General features: G+C 65.3%; 1 protein-coding gene across 1 annotated transcript in view; it reads right to left on the reverse strand.

The window, feature by feature from the left end:
• Positions 1–18,821, reverse strand: part of COL4A2 (collagen type IV alpha 2 chain) — a 208,914-nt gene that overhangs the window by 25,359 nt on the left and 164,734 nt on the right. The window contains exons 4-18 of the mRNA XM_054701485.1: positions 12,783–12,917; positions 12,623–12,667; positions 10,950–11,066; positions 10,481–10,552; positions 10,136–10,171; positions 9,972–10,034; positions 8,985–9,020; positions 7,581–7,622; positions 6,796–6,897; positions 5,316–5,351; positions 4,955–5,005; positions 3,843–3,887; positions 3,148–3,201; positions 2,549–2,615; positions 197–307 (exon numbers count right to left, since the gene is read on the reverse strand). Coding sequence (XP_054557460.1) covers positions 197–307; positions 2,549–2,615; positions 3,148–3,201; positions 3,843–3,887; positions 4,955–5,005; positions 5,316–5,351; positions 6,796–6,897; positions 7,581–7,622; positions 8,985–9,020; positions 9,972–10,034; positions 10,136–10,171; positions 10,481–10,552; positions 10,950–11,066; positions 12,623–12,667; positions 12,783–12,917 — 1,012 coding nt within the window. The remainder of the gene's footprint in view (positions 1–196; positions 308–2,548; positions 2,616–3,147; positions 3,202–3,842; positions 3,888–4,954; positions 5,006–5,315; positions 5,352–6,795; positions 6,898–7,580; positions 7,623–8,984; positions 9,021–9,971; positions 10,035–10,135; positions 10,172–10,480; positions 10,553–10,949; positions 11,067–12,622; positions 12,668–12,782; positions 12,918–18,821) is intronic.

Genomic DNA, 18,821 nt, shown 5'->3' on the forward strand with positions numbered 1-18,821 from the left:
CTTCCCAGTCACTGGGGCCTAACCCCGGGGGCCAACACTGTTGGGGGGCCAAGGACACCCATGTGAGACCCCGACAGCCGCCGGCCTTAGGTTGGGCAAGAACTGCACCAGGAGCCGGGCCTACAAGGGGCTGGAGGCCGGGTCTGTGGGGGCCGGGCCACCCTCGCTCTTAGCTCCTCCCACACAACCACATTACCTTCGAGGCTGATGGGTGTGCCGGGGAGTCCTGGTGGACCGGGGTCTCCTGGCTGACCCTGACTCCCTGGCTCCCCATAGACCCCTGGAAATCCTGGGTCTCCTCTGGCACCTGGAACCGAGACAGATGCCACCGTCAGCACGAGACCCTTGTCTGGTGCCCGTCACGACAGCGTGGGAGGCGTGCGTGGCTGTGAACATTGACCCAGGCAGGTGTCTGAGGAGCTGGTGTCAGTCGAGTGGGGGGACACGGGTCCTGGGGATGTTATGAAACCACAGGCAGGCGCAGGTGCACGCAGCTGTGGGAGCTTCCAAAGGGTGGGTGGTCACTGGGGAGCCCGACGCGGAGGAGGCGTGGGAGCGGGGCAGAGAGGGCGGGCCGGCGCTGATCACACGCTGGGGTGCGGACGGAGGCCTCACGGGGAAGGTGGCCCGAGGCTGGACGTCAGGCAGGGGTGGCGTCTGGGAGACAGGGAGCAGGGCGCAGGGGCGGGGACGGGCCAGCTGAAGGCCGGGAGCAGGGGCCAGGGCCGGCGGGGTCTGGGCTGGAGGGCCAGGGAGCAGGTGAGCCAGGTCAGGCTGCAGAGGAGCCTGAGTGGGTGGCTTGGTGGGGGCTGCGCCGGGGCGGTGTGAATGCTTCCCTGTGCCACCCATGTTTCCGGGATATGTGGGAGGGACGAGGGGCGACGCTGGGCCCATGGGGTTGCGATGGCCGGAAGCCACCACTGCTATAGGGAGGGTCTGTGGGTGTTGCTTCACTGTGTACCCCGGTGTGCCTAGGCTGGCTGCCCCCGGCAGGGCGGGCAGCTGATCTTAGTGTGGCCCCCACCCTCCAGCGGCCCAGTGGGGCCGGCATCTCAAAGGTGGACAGGGTCAGGCAGTCAGCAAGGGCGGTCAGAACCACACACATGGCAGCCCGGCCCGCGGCGCACCCCCCGCCAGCCAGGGGCACTCCCGCCAGCCACGCTCGGTGGATGAGGAGGCAAGAGGCAGACCCGCCTGCCTGGGGGCTGCCTGCTCCAAGGTAACTTGCAAGCCTTTGTTTAAAGCCAGAGTTCCCCTCCCTCGCCTGCAGGCCAGCTCCCACGCAGGACTCCGGAGAGAGGCTTGCTTTCCTTTCCTGCCCGTCACCCTCCCACTCGAAGGCCTGGAAAGTGCTGGGCGAGCCACCCAGCTCTCCTGCAACCGGCTCGACGGCCTCGGCATTGCTAACCTGCCTTGGGGATGTGAATTTCTGAGCCACCCACCTTCTTGGTGTGGTTTTCAGGAGTACAGGGAGGAGAAAGTAAAGAATTCCAGGCTCACAGTCAGTGACACTTTCAAAAAACATCAGAGATGCCTCCAGGATTAATTATGTTCCGAAAGTCTTAAAAGCAGCATTTCTGATCCCCAAACCCACTCATGCTAAGCTGCTGTGCTGCGGCCTCGGATGGCGGGGGGCCCAGGGCTGCTCCCCGGCGGGGCATGGGGGGCACAGCTGCCCTGGGAGCACTAGTGGCCTGGACCCTTGACAGCCAGTGCCCATCACAAGCTGTGACTCGCCCGCCGACACGCGAGCTGGGCAAGCATGAGCCTCTGTGCAGGAAGCAGGGGAGACTCTACTTGCAGAAAAAAAAAAAATCCCTTTTTAAAAAAATCCCACCTGTCCTGAGTGCTAGCCCGGACATCGCTGCTGTGCAGGCGGGCACCCACTGGGCACCGTGGCCTGCACTCTAGTCCCTGGGGGCCAGCAGAGACCACAGCGGAGCGCCCGGCCCTCCCAGAGTCTCCTCTAACCTGGCGCCATAAACAAACACAGGGGCGCTCAGAGCAGGGGCGCAGATGCTGTTGTTGCTCAAACCCTGACTATGCAAACATTCAAGGAGGTCAGAGACTGTCGCTGTGGACCCCGCGCCTGCCAGCCGGCCCTCGCACACTGGACGCGGGCTGAAAGCCAGTGGGGCATTAGCCGCAGCCACGGAAACCCTTCGTCAGGGTCCGCTGTGGGAGGGGGGCCTCCCCGTGGAGGCTCAGGTGTAAATACTGGGCTTCCGCTGCCTGGACCTGTACCTGGGCCTGGATGTGTCCAGACCACCTTCGCCGTCAGGCCCCTCAGCTGGCCCCAGGGGGCATCAGCCTGGAGGAGCCTTTGAGAAGAATGAGCAAGGGGCCTGGGAAGGGAGCGGGGGCCGAAGACGGGGTTTCCTCGGTGACAGACGGCAGCCCCGAACCCACTTGGGGTACGTGGGGTGGAAGCACGCCCGGGGAGCTGTGCCCTTGTGTGCCCACTTGGAGAGCCGTCCTCGCAAGCTCATGCCCCTGTGTCCCTAGCAGAAGCCTGTCCTGGGCCCCGCGGGGAGAGCCGCACACCAACCTTTGACCAGGGACGGGTGGGGCAAGAAGGAGGGTGGGCCCGGGGGGCCGCGGTCGCCCGCTTCTCCCTGGAGAAAGAGGAGGAAACAGGTGGATGGTGAGGCCTTTCCAGCCCTGACAGTAACATGGGCCGTGACCTGAGCTGCCCGCTCTGGGGCCAGGCTGGGCCTCTGCGCTGCAGCCCTGAGTCCAGGCCCCACCGTGGCCAGGAGGTACCTCCTGCCCCTCTGACGACCTGCCCCAGGCCCTGCCACTCAGCAGCAGGGACCCCCTGAGAGGACTGGCCACTGCGCTGAGCCCCATTTTCAGGTGAGCCTCACGAGGGCTGACCATGGCCCCCCAAGCTGCGCCCCACCCAGCAGGCAGGGCCTGTCTGGCCGGCCAACTGCACCCCCCTCTCCCCCCCAGCCTCTTGGGCCTCTTGGCCCCTCGGCCGTGTCACCAGGCAAGGTGGTCTTGGCCTCCTCCGCCGGGCCCTGCCTGCCCCCATGCACTTCCCTGCCCCAGGAGCAGGCTGGGAATTGCGCCGCCACCGGCCCTGTGCACGTCACCCGGCATCCAGCGCGGGCGGGCAGGGGCGACTGCCCGGGGCTGCCTCACCTTGGGTCCAGGCAGTCCGTCAGGCCCTTGGTAGCCATCCGGTCCTCTGCTTCCCTGCAAGGAAGACGCTCGGTGTTGAGTCACTTATCTCCATCGTGCCATGTAAGACGTGCCCACAGTTCCACCCTCTGCCCCTTCACGGGTGAGTCCTCGAGCGCCCCACCCGCCCCGCCCCGTCCGCCGCCCCGGCCGGGGGTGGCTTCTGCAGAGCGGCTCCGAGGAGTCGGCGTCGGCGTCGGCGAAGCACACGTGTGACGCGTGGCTGACGGCGCTCAGCTCGATTTTAACTCCTAGCTTTCCCTTCCTTTCTGCTTTTCCAGCGGCTTTGCCGCTGCCGCTGCAGAGACCAGGCCCCACGTCTCGTGCGCGTCTCCCTGTTCTCCCCAGTTGGCGCCTGTGGCTCTTGCTGTCCACCCTCGCCCCGGGGGCCGCGCCGCACCTCAGGGGACCCCGGGCCGAGCATCGCAACCCTACTTAGAACTCATTTCCCCTCATTAAAGAAATAATCTCTCATGCTAACTACTGCTTTTGAACCCCCACATGTTTACAGAGCCAGCGGCTTTACCTCTGAGCCGCACCATCCCTGGAGAGACCCCCCGAAGCCTGAAAGGGTCTGTCCCCCCGACCCCCCACGAGGACCGGCGGGAAGGGCTGTGGGCGCGGGCAGGCGCAGCAGCAGAAAGGATCCAACATACCTTTTGTCCTGGGAGGCCTCTTTCGCCGTCAAAGCCAGGGGCGCCCTGGATGGGACAGAAGACAGAGGCGGTGACAACTGGGCAAGAGCGAGGGGGGAAGGTCTGGGCCGGCAGAGCCGTCCGGGCCGTTTGGAAGGACAGGGCGGAGCATGGCCAGGACAGCGTTCTCCCTTTGGAGGGGCCACGGATAAGCCAGGGGATGGGGCACGCCAGGAGGCAGACCCCGGCCGAGCAGAGCCCCCCCCCGCTGCGGAAGGCCCAGGCCATGGCGGGCGCCCTCCCGCGAGGAGACGGGTCTGCTCACCCGCACGCCGCACCCCGAGTCAGAGACACCGGGAAATTCAGGAAGATGCGCCCGTGGGGAGGGGAGCGGCCCGCAGGCAGGCGCTGCTCCCACAGCTGAGCTCTTGCGTCAGAGGTTGTGACCTGGCCCGTCAGGGGTGGCGGCTGCCGCACGGTCAGCATGGCCTCCCCGCCCGTGTGTCTCTGGCCAGGTGGACTGGCTGACCCGGGGCCGGCTGACCTGGGGCCGGGCCGGGAGGCCTCGGCTCTGGGCCGGGAGGTGGCAGGACGGCGGGCAGGAGGCTGGGCCTCTGTGGGTGGAGCCGCCCCGCCCACACCCCCCGCACATTCGCTGGACTCAGGGCAGGGAGAAGCCAGCGCCGCGGGCTGCAGTCGGCCTGCAGGTTTGTTCGGGAGATGAGCGTGCGACGGTGAGCTCCGTGCCGTCCGCGCGCTGCCGGGGTTCGCATCGCCGCCCGGTCACAGCGGGGCACTGCGAGGCCAGCTGGCCCTGGACCATCGCCCCCTTGGGGTGCTGGGGGCGGTGGGGGATGTGTGCGCGAGCAGGGAAATCTCTGCCCTTTGGATGTTTTTCATTACAAGTTCTGTTTGTCGCTTAGATCATATTTTCAGGTGATGCTTTTAAGTCACCTTTTAAATGCGAAGGAACGGGGGAGAGGACAGCGCGTGAGGTGCTGGGTGCAGGCGGCGTCTGCCGTGACCGTTCCCTGCCAGGCCACCCGGGCGGCCAGCCGCACCAGCCGCTGGCTCTGCGGTGCCCTCGCGCGCTCTGGGAAGCGACGCCTGCCCGGCCAGGCCGGGGGACTCACCCTCGGTCCGGGGAAGCCCACGATGCCTTCTTCTCCCTTCAGGTCCAGGCCCTGCGGGGACGAGAGGCTGAGGCGGCGCCGGGCCTGGTTCTCCGCGCGGGGCGGCTCTGGGGCCGGGCCGTGACCCACCCCGGCATCATGGGACACATGGGAAGGGGCGCAGGGGCCCGGGCATGACAAGGAGAGTGGAGACCGGCGCCCCAGCCCCCACCGCCTCTTCCAGGGATTTGGGTTCATTCTGGGAACTTCAGAAGCTGTTATTTCGCGAAGAGGAAGCCGGGACCACGCGCCCCGGCCGGCCCCGCCCACCCGCAGGGGCCTTGAGCCGGGCTGGGGGGGGCCGTCCCCGCGCGTGACTTACTATTCTCCCCGGGTCCCCCTCGCTGCCTTTCTCGCCCTGGGAAGCAAACGAGAAGAGAAACACGTCCATTCGAGAACATGCAAACGTGCCAAGGGCCTGGGCCTGAGGCGGAGACGCGGCCTGTTCTGCGGTCGGTCTTGAAGTTGTTTGTGACACTGTTTGATTTGGGGCGTAGAGTGACCCCCTCCAGCGGTGCGTCCCCCACCTCCAAGGCCCAGGCGCTTCCCTCCCCTGCCCCCTCTGGCAGCCTCAGTTCTGCAGTCAGATTTCGAGGGTTCATAAGACTTTAAACCCTCCTTATAAATCAATGTAACAAAGTTGTCTGTATCTGATGCCTTCAAAATTCAAAGGGAAAAACGGGCGATTTCTTCTGGATTTTCTCAGTCTCAGTGACACGGTGCTGTCTGTGATGCTGCCAGGCTGTCTCTCTGCTCCCCAGGCTCCCCTCGCCACGGGGAGAGCACCGCCCCTGTGGCGGGCAGAGCCAGCGGGGCCCGGAGCAGCGTCTGAGCCGACACGCCTGGGGGGAACGGCGCATCTGGAGGGTTAACCCTGCGCACGCGGCCTCAGAGAGCAGCGCCAGCTTCCGCGTCTAAACCGGTGAGGGCGTGGCTGTGGCGGTGTGCCCTCTGTCCCCCCGGCTAGGACACCGCCTGAGCCGAGACCCTCCAGGCCCTCCCACCGGGGCCCGCCCATCTACGTGGCAGCAGCAAAGAGGGGGAGCTGACTCAGGAGTGGGGGCATCTCAGCCCTGCCCAGGCCCCCGCCTGCCCCAAACCTGGGCAGTCAGGTCACCCCCAGCAGCTGGAGTTGCGCCGGACTGCCCCGGAGACTCAGGAGCGTGTCCCCTCCTGCCCGGGGCCTCCTGTGGACACTCAGACTGGACAACAGCTGCTCCTGGTGGCTGCTGTGCGGCTTCTCCTCTCTCAGCTGCTGCCCAGGGCCCCAGCCGATGGCAGAGGCTGCCCGCAATGATGCCCAGCCTGGGCCCTGGCCCTGCCTGCTGCCTGCCACCCGGGCACCGAGCCCATGTGGACAGATCCCTGCGCACCTGACGACAGTCCACATTGGGTACTATTTTGCTCCCCATGGATGGCACCGGCCCCCTCCCGGCATCTCAGATGCTCTCCAGGGTTAATGCAACCCTCTCAGTGGACACAGAGCTGGAGGCGGGGGGCTGGGGCTGTGTGAGGGCAGGTGGGCTCCCATCCGTGCCCAGTCGAACCCTCAGGGCTCATCAAATGCGACACACTGCTGTGCATGCAGCCTGCACCTGCTCTGGGCGCCGGGGACAGGGGTGTCAGGACTGGCTCGGGCCCTCGTGTGGTCTAGCCGCCGCGCTGAGTAAGGGCGGCCGACACACCCGCTGACCGCAGAGCAGTGCCTGCCCTTTGCCACCCTGATGGAGGTGTGTCCACGGGATGGGTTGAGCGGGCAGCAGTCCCCCCCGCCCGTGCACCTGGGGCGCCTGCGGCCTCACCTTGTACTGCTCCAGGTCAAATGTCTCCTTCTCGGGCCCGCTGATGGCGTCTTGATCCATGTCCGAGGGGACCCCGTTGGGCCCCGGCAGGCCCATATCACCCTGAGGAGGGTTTAGCAAAAGGAGGGTCTTAAAAAAGGGAAAGGCACTGCCCAGCGCAGATCACAGCACCCCGGATGGCCACTTTGTTTCTGCCTTTGCTCATCACGCGTCATCAGAATATAACCCCCCTGTGGAAAGCAGGTGGCCTGGTGTGGAACTGTCTGCACAACACTCGCTTGGGATTCACGCCTCCAGGCTGCTGAGGCTGTTAGGTTGGGGCGACACCTGCTTCTGGAGTCATCTCCTTGGGATGAGCCTCCGTGCCAGGACGCAGGGCTCGGGGGCCAGGTCTGCGCGGGTGCCCTGCGTTACGCCGCCACTCCCCGGGACGGGCGCCCACACAGCCGTGTCCACAGGACGCCGCTGCCCGCGCCTCGCCAGGAGGGTGGGTCGTGTATGCAAAGCAGCATCTTGGGAGACACGCGCGCGCGAGGCTGCTCCACCCACATTTTATCCTCGGCAAGAAGCACTCGGGGGCCTGACGCGAAGCCTGTGGGCCTGCCACCCCCGACAGCCGCCTTCAGTGCCGCCCCGCGCCCGGGAGCCGCCAGGGAGCCGCCGACACCGGAGACAGCGCCGCCTTTTTCAAATGCTATTTCCACACGTGAACAAGCTGCAAACGAGCGTGAGCCCAGATTTCACACCACACGGACAGAAGCGGGGCCGGGCTATCGGCCTGTTACCTTTTCACCCTTTCCTCCGTAAAAACCAAGTCCTCTGTTGCCCTGAAAAGATAAATGATTTTTATAAGTTTTGAAAAGTCAATAATCACCGTCAAATAAAACTCTTGTTATATTGCTTTAGACGCCTGCTCTTTCAAGGGCTCCAGGTTTGGGGGCCCAGCCAGCCCTTCCGTCTTCCCTAAGGGGTGAAGCCAGCCCCGTGACTCCTGAGTCTGTGACAGTTTTGTGGGGGCAGCCGGGTGCCTGGCTCAGGCCTGATGCCAAACTCGAGCCGTGGGAGACCCCAGGCCCGCGGCCACGCAGGTCACATTAGCCGGCTGGGCCTGCCTGCGGGCGGGGGCTGCTCCCGCCACCCCAGCGTGCTCAGGGCCGCGTCTGCCCTCCCTCCGTAGCACACCCTCGCCCCGTCCCAGCCGGTCCCGCCTGGAAATGAAAACACGGCCCTGGACTGAAAAAGGCTTTTTTGCCTCGTCCCGACTGGCTGGGAGCTGAAATCAAAGCCGGGCGGGCCCAGCACGCAGCTGGCTGGGCCCTGCGGCCCTTGCCGATGTCCTCGCACCAGGAAGGACCTGCTGGGCCTGGGCTGTTTGTGCCGCAGCCAAGTGGGGATCCGAGGTGACCTCAAGGCTCAGCTGCCACTTCCCTGTCCTCCATCCACTGCTCTCAGCTCCGGGCTGTTCCCACCCAGCGGGATGGCCCGGGTGAGGGGGCGGGGGCAGCCGCCTTAATGAGCTGCAGCCCCAGCTGGAGAGGGGCCGAGTGGTGGCAGCTGAGGTCCGCAGGAGGCCATGGAGTGAAGCTTCCGTGGCGCAGGCAGGGCTGGAGCAGGCTGGGGACAGGCCCTCAACTGGGCACAGGCTGAGCAGTGTCCCAGAAGGTTCTCCACGCCGCCCGGGCTGTGATGTCTCCCTCACGAGCCTCCTGCCATCCCAGGGCACTTAGCGCCGTCTCACGTTCCCACCTGCAGCAGCCCGGCTGTTTCCCGGACGGGCGCTTGGCGTTCCACACCCGCCGCATTTACAGTCGCGTGTGCCCGGCACTCTCAGCGCTTTGCACTCACTACTATCCCCTAGAGGCTGCCTCTGGCTCAGGCAGGACCTGGCGACATCCAGGTGAGAAGAACGTCACCTGCCCGAACCCCAGAGCTCCCAGCTCCACTCCTGTAAGTTAACACAGGGGGTGGGAAGGTGCCCCGACTGCCCCACCTGTGTCCCTGATCAGCTTGATTTCCACAGAACAGCAGGGATCTGGAAGTGATTTGCAGTAACAAATCTTTCAGCAAACCCGCCTGTCTGAATGCCACCCTGTCCAGGTGTGCCCAGCACCAAGTCCTGGACACCTACTAGGTGGTTCTCAGTGTGACTGTCCCCGCCACCGCGAAGGCGCCCCCAGCAGCCCACTCACCGGCTGTCCTTTTGGTCCAGGGGGTCCTGGGGGGCCCTGTACAAATACAAAGACGCCCATGAGATGTTTTCTTTACCTTGGGCCAGATGGCGTCTGCAGGAAGCTCCGGGAGAGCTGGGCACTGTCCGTCTGGAAGGCCGCGCGGAGGGACGGGCCAGACACCCCTGGAGGCAGGGCGTGAGCGCGGGCGGGGTGGGGGGCGCGGGCTCTCAGGCCTTTTCTGGCTACCGGGCTGTTTCGGGAGTGCCTCTCTGCGTGGGCCCTGCGCTCCCTGCCCTCTGCTGGCCCTGGCCTGTCCCTGCAGGACCCCAGATCCCGGCTGTGGGCACCCCCACGGGTGGGGCACTGTCTTGAGTTTTGGCTGGTGGCCCCCAAAGGTGCACCCACAGAGTTGAATGTTTCCACATCTGCTGGGGCCCAGTGGCTGCGGGTCACAGTCCCCTGAGCTGCGTGAGGACAGTCCAGACACAGATCGGGGGCATGCGGTGCGGGAGCCAGGGGCTTCACGTCGGGGCGCCAGGGCCCACACCTGCCCCCGTCCCTCCTCTGGCGGCATTGCTGCAGCCTGGTCCTCAGCTCAGGGACCCCAGCGGGCTGGACGTGGTCAGCCACTGTTATACAGTAACTAGTGTCACCCAGAGTCATGCTGGGGGTCCCCCTGCCCTCGGGGCCACGCCCAGGTGCACCGTCTCCTCCACTGCCCCGTGGACCTTGCTGCACTTGCTGGGTGACAGCCTCCTGTCACCTGGTAGGGCCAGGAGAGCTCACACACGGCTGCAGGGGCAAAAGGCCAGCACCAAGCTGGCCTTTGACACAGGCAGCAGTGACCTGGTGATCACAGTTTAGAGTCCTGACTTTGCACCCCAAAAGCTGCGCTGTGACCAGGGCCTGTTTATCTGGTGTCTCAGCACACCCCGCGTGTGAAGGGCCCTCCCTGGCGCCCTTGACGGCGACCGCTGTGTGCCTGAACCCGCGCCTGGTACTCACCGGTCTCCCGGGCGCGCCGACGGGACCCATCTGCCCCACGGGCCCGGGGCGGCCAGGCGGGCCCTGCGGACAGGAGACAAGACCGGCTGTCAGGGGGGGACGGCGCCTGCGCGCTGAGCTCGTCGAGCCTGCTCGGAACTGTCTCTAACACAAACGGAACATACCTGGATTCCCACCAGCCCGGGCGCTCCGGGTTCACCCTGGTGGAGAAGAGAGGGGGGTGAGGGTTTGGGGCACCTTCGGATTTGGCGCATTTTCCTGAATCAGCCAATGCTACGCCGCCCCCGGGACCGGCGGTGTGACGGGGCTCCCAGCACGGGAGGGCGGCCGCCCGCCTGCTCACTAAGTTGATGCCTGGAAGGGACCCGGCGCTGCGGTCGGGCGTGGCCGCGCACCCCCGCCATCCTGGGCACGCTGCGCTCCCACTTCACGACCGCACTCGGGCCGGGGCTGGGGCGCTGTGGGAAAGCCGCACGGGGCCCTCGCTGCGCCCTGCCCTGCAGACGCACCCTGAATCTGTCGCGCTCCTCGCTGGACAGTGCGTAGGGCTCGCCTTTCTGCCCTTTGGGTCCTTGGGGTCCCTAGAGAACCAGATGCAGGGTAGGAAAACAAAAGGTGCGTTGACATTCAGTGCAGCAAGAATAACGCGGGTGGTTTTCCACATCTCCTGAGAAAGCTCCCGGATCTCACTTTCAGCACCCCCAACCCTGCTCCAGCCAGGGACTCCTGCATCCCCCCCCCCACCCCCAGGAGCGTCGGCTGGGCTGGGCTCCCGGGTCACTGAGGCATGAAGACCAAGACCGCACGCTGCCCTCTGTCCAGCAAACGGGAGCAGCCCCCAGCCGACTCCGTCTCCCTAAGACATTCCCAAACAGGGTCCCGGCAGCCGAAGCCCCCCAAAGAGGGCCCAGGCGATGGCCTCGCTGGGCTTCCCCACCAGTGCCGCGGCCCGAGGTGGCGCTGCCGTGCGGTACTCACGGGTGAGCCGGGGAAGCCCCCGGTGCCGGAGGGCCCCTGCGGGCCTGCGTCCCCCGTCGTGCCATTGCAGCCGTCGTAGCCGGGCCTCCCTCTGGGGCCGCCCTGTCCGGGGTGTCCCTGCAGGGAGACAGGCAAGTGAGTCTGCAGCCTGGGCTGTGGGCGCATGGGCGGCCTGGTTCTGGGTTCCTGCTCCCGAGGGGCGCTCAGCCTGTGCCCGGGCCCCACTGCGCCCCACGGTGAGGATGGGGCACACGCGCCCGCCTCCGTGCTCGCTGCCAGCACCCGGCATCTCCGCCTTGACTAGGGCCACAGGCGTGTGCTGGGCAGGGCGCGCGTCACCTGGGCCCCGGGCGCCCGGCAGCGCTGGAGCAGGCACTCGGGCCCGGGAGCCTTTGATGCGGAGGCCTCTGGGGACTTTGGCCTGCAGCCCCGCCCACCCCGGCCCGCGTCCTGAGCGGCTCTGGTGTCCGCTCGCCGGTGTCCGCGTGGCGCCCGCTGGTGTGTGCTGATGTCTCCGCTCCTCTCCCGAGGGGTCCGTCTGCTGGCCTCTCCCTTCGAATTGGCCTCGGTCATTTGAAATCGGTCTCAAAGAAAAATGCCAACTCTTTGCGCCACTGAGCTCAGCGCCGCCTGGGGTGGGCGTCCAGCAGACGCGGCCCAGCTGCGGGCCCAGCTCAGGGATGCCCGGAGGCCGAGGTGCGATGAGGGCAGCACCCGCCACTGGGGCCGTCCTGGTGCTGGGACCCGCAGGACCGTCAGCTCCGCCGGTGCCCCGGGGAGTGCTTGCTCGCGCCGGTGTGATGTCAAGCGGCTCTGAGTGGGCATCTGGACGGAGTCTGCCTCAGGCGGGGCAGGCGCACTCCCTCGAGCCCTCGTCTCAGCTCAGGTTTGAACTTCTGGCAGACGAAACGGACCCTGGGCAGGAGAGCCAAGACAGGCGACGCCGCCTCAGGCAGCAGGTGGGGAGAGACTCCATGTGTTTGGCCCTGAGCCTGCGATCCTTGGACTGCGGTCTGCAAGAACCTTGGGGGCTGGAGGTGTCGTCCCTCGTCTGCGGAGCTGTGTGGGGCGAGGCGTCTGCCTGGTCCCAGCAGACAGCGGCTGCAGGCTCACCGCCGGCCAATGTGGCCACCTTGTCCAGGCGGCCTGCGTCAGCGTGAGCCCTGCGGGGGCCGCGGCAGATGGCCCCCGCGTCGGAACGGGAGATCAGCGGCCGCGGGGGTGCAGGAAGCGGGCCTGGGAAGTCTGGGGGTGCTGAGGAGCAGCCGTGACTCAGGCCTCTGTTTATTTTTCTATGCCACAAGCAGTAAAGTAAACTAGGTTAGAAAAACACGTTTTACTGCGTTTTGAGATTTTCTCACGGACAAACCAGGCCTTTCAGTTTTCTCATTTTCTTGTGGTGGCTGCAAAGAATTTGAGGCGCACAGCGGGGGCGGCGGTGTCCCCACCCCCTCGGCCCGACCCAGTCTGCACGCGAGACGCCGCGCACAGCTGCTCAGGGCAGCCAGCCCGGGAGGTGGGAGGTTTCCAGAGGGCGCCTGTGCGCGGGCTGGGCCCTGGGGCCACACTGCCTGGTCGGACGCGCGCAGGAGGGCGCTCCCGGCCCCGCGCAGTCCCGCAGGCCGCGGAGCCCGTGTGCGGTGTCTGAAAAGTTGAATTTTATAAAAACTTACAGGAATTCCGTCAGCTCCAGGGAACCCAGAGACGCCTCTTGCTCCCTGGAAAGAAGGCAAAGAAGCTTAGGAAGGAGGCCCTGCACCCCCACCCAGACCCCACCCCAGCCCCGGGGGCACGCACCCCACCCAGCCCTGGGACAGCCCCGGGACAGCTTACCACGTCTCCTTTGGGTCCTGTGATCCCGGGAGCGCCCCGTTCACCCTTGTCGCCTTTGTGGCCCGGCTGTCCTGGGAAGCCGTGCAGCCCGGGGGGGCCGCTGTACCCCTGGGGGCCCACTGGCCCGGGTTGGCCCTGTGGGGGGGACACAGTTCAGTCTCCACATGCACAAGGAAGGGACAGCCCAGTCACCCATCTGAGAGCCCGTCCAAGCCTGGCGAGCAGGAATCTGCAGAGGACACCCCTCCTCCCGCCGGGGGGCTGCAAAGTGTTCTCTGGTCCAGAGAGGAGGAAAGATAGCGACACAGATGAGAAACATGACCCCAAGGGAAGGGCCGGCGATGTCTGCGAGCTCCCGAGCGCTGGGACGGGGGAAGCGCTCGCCCGTGTCCTGCAGGCGCCCCTTCGGCCAGGGAAGCTGGGCCCCAAGCCAGGCGCAGATTCTCGCAGCACAAGGCGTGGGCAGTGGGCAGTGTGGGCGTGCCAGGTGCCACGGCCGGGGTCAGACACGCCTGTCTCCACGTGCAGACACACGCACAGACACACGGACACACACACACAGACAGACATGCAGACACACAGACACACGCACCCAGACACACGCACCCAGACAGATATGCAGACACAGACATGCACACAGACAGACACGCACATAGACAGACAGACACGCAGACACACTCGCACCCAGACAGACACACGCACCCAGACAGAAACACACGCAGACACACGCACGCAGGCAGACACGAAGACACACACACAGACATGCAGACACACGCACAGACACGCAGACACACACAGAGACAGATAGGCACGCACATGGACACACGCACGCTAAAAGCCTCCCAACCGCGACCCGGGCGGCCACAGAACAGACGCCAGTGGGGAGGGCGGGGCCACAGCCTCGTGCCCGCGGGCGGGGAGGTCAGGCTGCAGCCACAGACGCCTCGGGACCCTCCTTCTGGAGGGACACCCACACGGCCCCGGCCCCACCTCGGAAGGCTGGGAGGTCTGGAGAGCACCAGGGCCGACTCCCTCCTCTGGGACCCGCCCCGACTTCCGCAGAGCTGGCCGGCGCTCCAGGACCGACGGACACCCCGCCCCAGGCGTCCAGGCAAGGGCTCCGCTGGTCGAGCCTCCCCGGACACCCCACCGGGGCGGGCGCTCGGTGGAGCGGCTGAGTGAGCAGGTGAAGCTCATGTGTCCGCCACCCGGGCCAGAGTCCTGGTCAGGGAGGGTCTTTGCAGCTCGTTTGCCTCCAGCACCGAGAGACGGTCAAGACAGTCCCCGGCAGGCCTCCCTCCCGCGCACTCGCCTCTGCAGAGAGCTCAGTACTCCTAAGCATCCCGGAAAACACTCGGAGACAGGAGCTGCACAAACACTTTCTCACGAGCAGGAGAGCGTGGGAGGAGGCGCACAGGCTCCTGCCTTGGGGAATCCGGTCCCTGCGGACTAGGAGGAAGCCCCAGGGAACCCGAAAACAAAAGTGCCCTATTCCTGGCCCTCCTGGGAGGGTCGCTGGCAGTGGGGATGGCCAGACATTATCCCCAGGACCATGGCAGGAAGCAGGCATCACCCCCAGGGGCAACGGTTCTGTGGGAAGAGGGAGCTGCCCGGGGCAGGGTCCGGGAGGGGCTGACATGCAGCCCCAGCCCCAACACTCCCTGCTCTCAGCAGCTCAGCCCCGGCCAGCCCCTGCCAGCTGCGGGAGGCCCGGAGGCGGAGGCCCCATCCCACGCTCTCCCCTGCGAGCCGGTCCTCGGGGGTGGGGGGGGAGGTCCCCCAAGCCTGACGCACGCACCGCTCTGAGTCAGCCAGGGAGCATCCACGTTTGTGTGTCAGACACATTTCTCATTACATTCTTCTCGCCGGGTGCTGGGGATGGCTGTCCCCCGCGGCCCCCTGAAGCTCCGCCTGGCCCTGGGGGGGCGCCCGGGGTCTGTGCAGGAAGCTGAAGTCCGGGGAGGGGCCGGAGGAGCCGCTCTTGGAAGCACGTTGCTCCAGGGGGCAGGGAAGCCTGCAGGGTGCCAGCACCCCTGGAATGGCCGGGACGAGGCTATGCGCCCCTGTGCGAAGCTCTGCCTGGGCTTCCCGGGAGGCTGCGAGAGGGTGCACGAGGGGGCCTCAAGATCCGCGCTCACCCCCAGTGGGGCCGTCCCCACCAGAGTGTCAACCTGAGGAAGCCCCTGGATGAGGGGGGCGGTTTCCCTCGCGAGGAAGGATCCAGAGGCAAGTTTCCCAGGAGAAAACCCGCCCAGGCGCACACCAGGCCCTCGCGTCACGGGACAGTGTTCTCTGGTAAAAAAAGAAGGCGCTCTGCACGCCTCGCCAGCCAGCGTCTGAATAGTAGGAAATCCTTCTCCTTCCGTGGTTTACTCTTCCTGTCTCGTCTTTTATGGGCACTGGGCTCCACCGGACACCCCCAGACACCCCGCATCCTGCATCCTCCCCGGTCCCCTGGGCAGCCGCTCCCTTCCGCGGTCATTGGCACTGAGTTCCAGGATGCGGGTCCCCCTGGGGCCCTCGGGGTTCCAGCCCAAGCCCCAGCTCATGCTGAGAGCTGTTCACAACGGTCAGAAGTGGCCCCTGAAGCAGGGGGGCTGGTTCCCAGGACCCAGGAGGGTGATTCCTTCTCCTAAGATGCAGAAAGCACCTCTGTCTTCAGGGGTGATGGTTAGCCCTGGCCAGCAATTAAAGGGGATGAATTAACACATTCCAAGCAGACAACATGAGGGTTGCGTCCGACCATGCATCACACACAGGATCCTGGCAAGGCCCGGCAGCCGCCTGGCCCAGGCACGGCTGTAGCTGGCACTGCCCGCCTGGCCCCAGCATCTCCTGGCCTTGAAGCCCAGGGGTCCAGGTCAGGAGCCCCGCACAGAAGCTGGGGGACCGGGGCTGGTGGAACGTCTGCTCTCCAAGAAAACGTGTTCGGATTATTTCCTATTGCTGAGATGACGTTGGTTTACGCTATGGTGCACGAGTGGTGCGTGTTAGGAAGAACGGGGTGAGCTCGGGTGCTGCTGCCTGGTCTCCTGCCCCTGAATGCCACCGCCCGTCCCCAGAGTCCACTGTGCTCCCTCCACCCAGCCTCTCCCGCGCCCCCCCAGGGATGACTCAGCTCTATTCCCAAATTCTTGATGCTGATGGGGCCTGGTGTGAACAAGCCAAGATGCAGCCCTCGCTCTGGCCCGGCTCCCGCACACACATCCCTGGAGGCAACCGCAGGAAGAGCCTTTGGGCTTGGGCTGGGTCAGATTTCTTAGATAAGACACAGAGATTGACAAGCATTAAAAAAAAATTGATTTGATGGAGAAGTTTGCTCTTCAAAAGCTATCACTTAAAATGCAAAGCGGGTGACACGCAGGGAGAAAGGCGCCCAAGAGACACGGCTGGTGCGTGACTTTCCCTGCAATGCAGGGAGCACCCCCAAATCAGCAACAAGCACACAAACACCCCGGCAAAGACGCGAGCAGGCCCTTTGCGGAAGACACACGGAAGGCAGCAACGCACGGGGCCTGGCCCCACGGGCAGCGCAGTGAGGCGAGTGGCCCCCCTGGTGCCGATCACAGGGGACGTGACGCCGGGGTCTGCAGGGGGAGGGGCTTCCCTGCTGCTCGGAAAGTAAGAGGGTGCAGCCCCCTGGGGCTTGCATACACTGACCACAGGCTGGGGCTGGGGTTTAGCCCTGGGTGGTCGCGGTGGGGGGCTGCGGTGGAGGGCCCAGGAGGAAGATAGGGCGTGGTGCTGAGCTCAAGAAGCCAGACAGTGGAGCCGCCTGCCATCAGGCCCTCTGTGCGGCCTTGCCCTGCGCCTGTTCAGGCCTGGGTCCAGAGGAGGCCGGGCAGGGACAGCGGCAACCCTGGCGCTGGACGGCAAGGCAGGGTCACAGCTTTGGTGGCCCCTGCGGCCGGGCCTGACGCACCTGACTTAGAGGCCTGGCCGGGCCGTCCATGGCGGCCGGCCCACATGGTGGGCTGCTACGTGGAATGAGCCTTTCACGCCCAAGAACGCTGAGAGCCCTGCCCACAGCCTGCCCCAGGACCACCCACCTGTGCTCCCCACGACCTGGCTGCCCTGACCCCGTCCGGCCGGTGGGCCTGGGGCAAGTCTACGTCAGGCCAGGGCTCACCTTCGGGCCCAGAGAAGTCGTGCGAGCGCCGGCAAGGCTTTCCCAGAAACTCAGCTTTTGTGGCAGATGCCAAGCAAAACCACGTCCAGACTGTAAAATCTTGGCCCGTGCTGGCCGAGTGCCCCCAGCGTTTCTGCCCAGGCACTGCCTATTTTTAGAGAAAGGCGCAGAAGTTGTCAGGCCTGCACTGATGGGTGGGGAGCCGGAGCCCGGGGTCTGGCCCTGCGGCACAGGTGGCGCTGGTGACCCCGGCTCAGGGAAGACCTGCCTGGGGGAACCAGAGAGGGAGGCTCACCCTCCCGCCCCGCCCAGCCCCGGCCTGCCGGCCCCTGGCCTGGACCACCTCCCGCTGTGCCCGGACCATCGCTCCAGCCGCGCCCAACAGACTGGCTCCAGGCAGCAGACTAAGTCAGGTGCATCAGGCCTGGCCGCAGGGGCCCCCAAAGCCGTGGCTCTCCAGGCAATTAAAGCGGCAGGTGCCCAATCTCCCGGCCTCGACCACTGACCGCCAGCCTCCGTGCTATGCCAGCTGCCCGCCCCGTTGACGCGCCAGGGCCACACGCAGGGGCACGTGCAGGGGGTGTCCTGCTGCCCGCTGCGCTCTGCACATGGCTCGAGGAAACCCCGCGGCTGCGTCTGGCCTCGAGCGCCCTGCTGAGCTGTCCCGGCAGCGGGGCCACGCTGCAGGGCTCGCGGCTGAGCCTGGGCAGGGGTGCCATGTGCCTGTAGACTCAACATGGCCACATGGAGAAAATGTCCCCTGGGCTCAGGGAACCACTGGGTTCCCCACCGCAGAGGGGACCGCAGCCCAGTGCCCGCAGCGGGAAGGGATTTTCCTGTAGTTTTAGCATTTACAGTAATTTTCCTTCAAACAATTAAAATAGCAAATTCCTAAAGGTTGATGACCTGTTTGGTCATCACACACGTGATATTTAAAACGTGTGTGGGTCCATGTGCCCAAACCAGACCGGGCCAGCAGGGTCGGGGTGCCCATTCAGTGCAGGCCCCTGGGGAACAGCCGTTCACCCAAGGGGCACAGCCCAGACCCCCCAGGGCTCAGTGCGGCCTGGGGCAGGCCTAACCCTTCTCAGCAATTTTCCTTTCATGAGAACATTATCATTCTCTTTAATGAGACATGAGCCGTTCCTGGTCTGTTCAAAGAGAACCAGAAGATCCACCTAAATCCCACGACTGCCTGCACTTAAGCCACTGCACTCAGCGTTTTGGGAGACTCAGCTCTCCAGGCCTTTGAAGGAGTCATAATGTCGAGAGACCACCCGACTTGTAGAGGGGGAGCGACCCCATCACAGCTGGCCTGGGATTCCGTGAGATAAATAAGACGCCAGCGGCTGAGTCCCAGCGCTGCAGAGGAAGTGAGGGCCCTGGAATGCGGGACCCTCCCGGCCGGAGGCCTGCGAACTCAGCCAGGCTGTTTAGAGGACAGGACGAGATCCACCAAACAAGCTTAAGCCTTTAGCCAAACTACTGGGACTAAAGGTCGCAGAGGAAAGCAGTGAGTTTCCCAACGGGTCTGGGAGAAAGCTATAAAAGGAAGACTTTCAATGCTTACGGAATGTCTCTGCCTGAAAATCAGATTTCAGTTTCACATCAACACGGGACACGCCCAGCAGACGGCCGCCTCGCAATTCCCGTGGGCAGCGCCAGGCGGCGTCCAGGGGTGCTCTCCGTGCGGGGCCCACCCATCCGGCCGGGATCTGCAGGTCAGAGCCTGGCTCGGTGACCCCCTGGAGCCTCCGGGCAGCCCACGCCTATCACGCGGAGTCGCCTCCCATGGGGAGGATTCCAGAGCTGCCCAAGGGCATATCAGATTCCATTTTTCCTTTCAGAGGGTGGTTGATTAATTATTTTATAGTTCCTTCCCTCTGACTTGCTTAGAGGAATGTGCTCAA

This window comes from Talpa occidentalis, unplaced genomic scaffold, assembly GCF_014898055.3.
Source record: "Talpa occidentalis isolate TD23 unplaced genomic scaffold, MPIMG_talOcc4v2.1 talOcc4.5, whole genome shotgun sequence".
NCBI classification, from domain to species: Eukaryota; Metazoa; Chordata; class Mammalia; order Eulipotyphla; family Talpidae; genus Talpa; species Talpa occidentalis.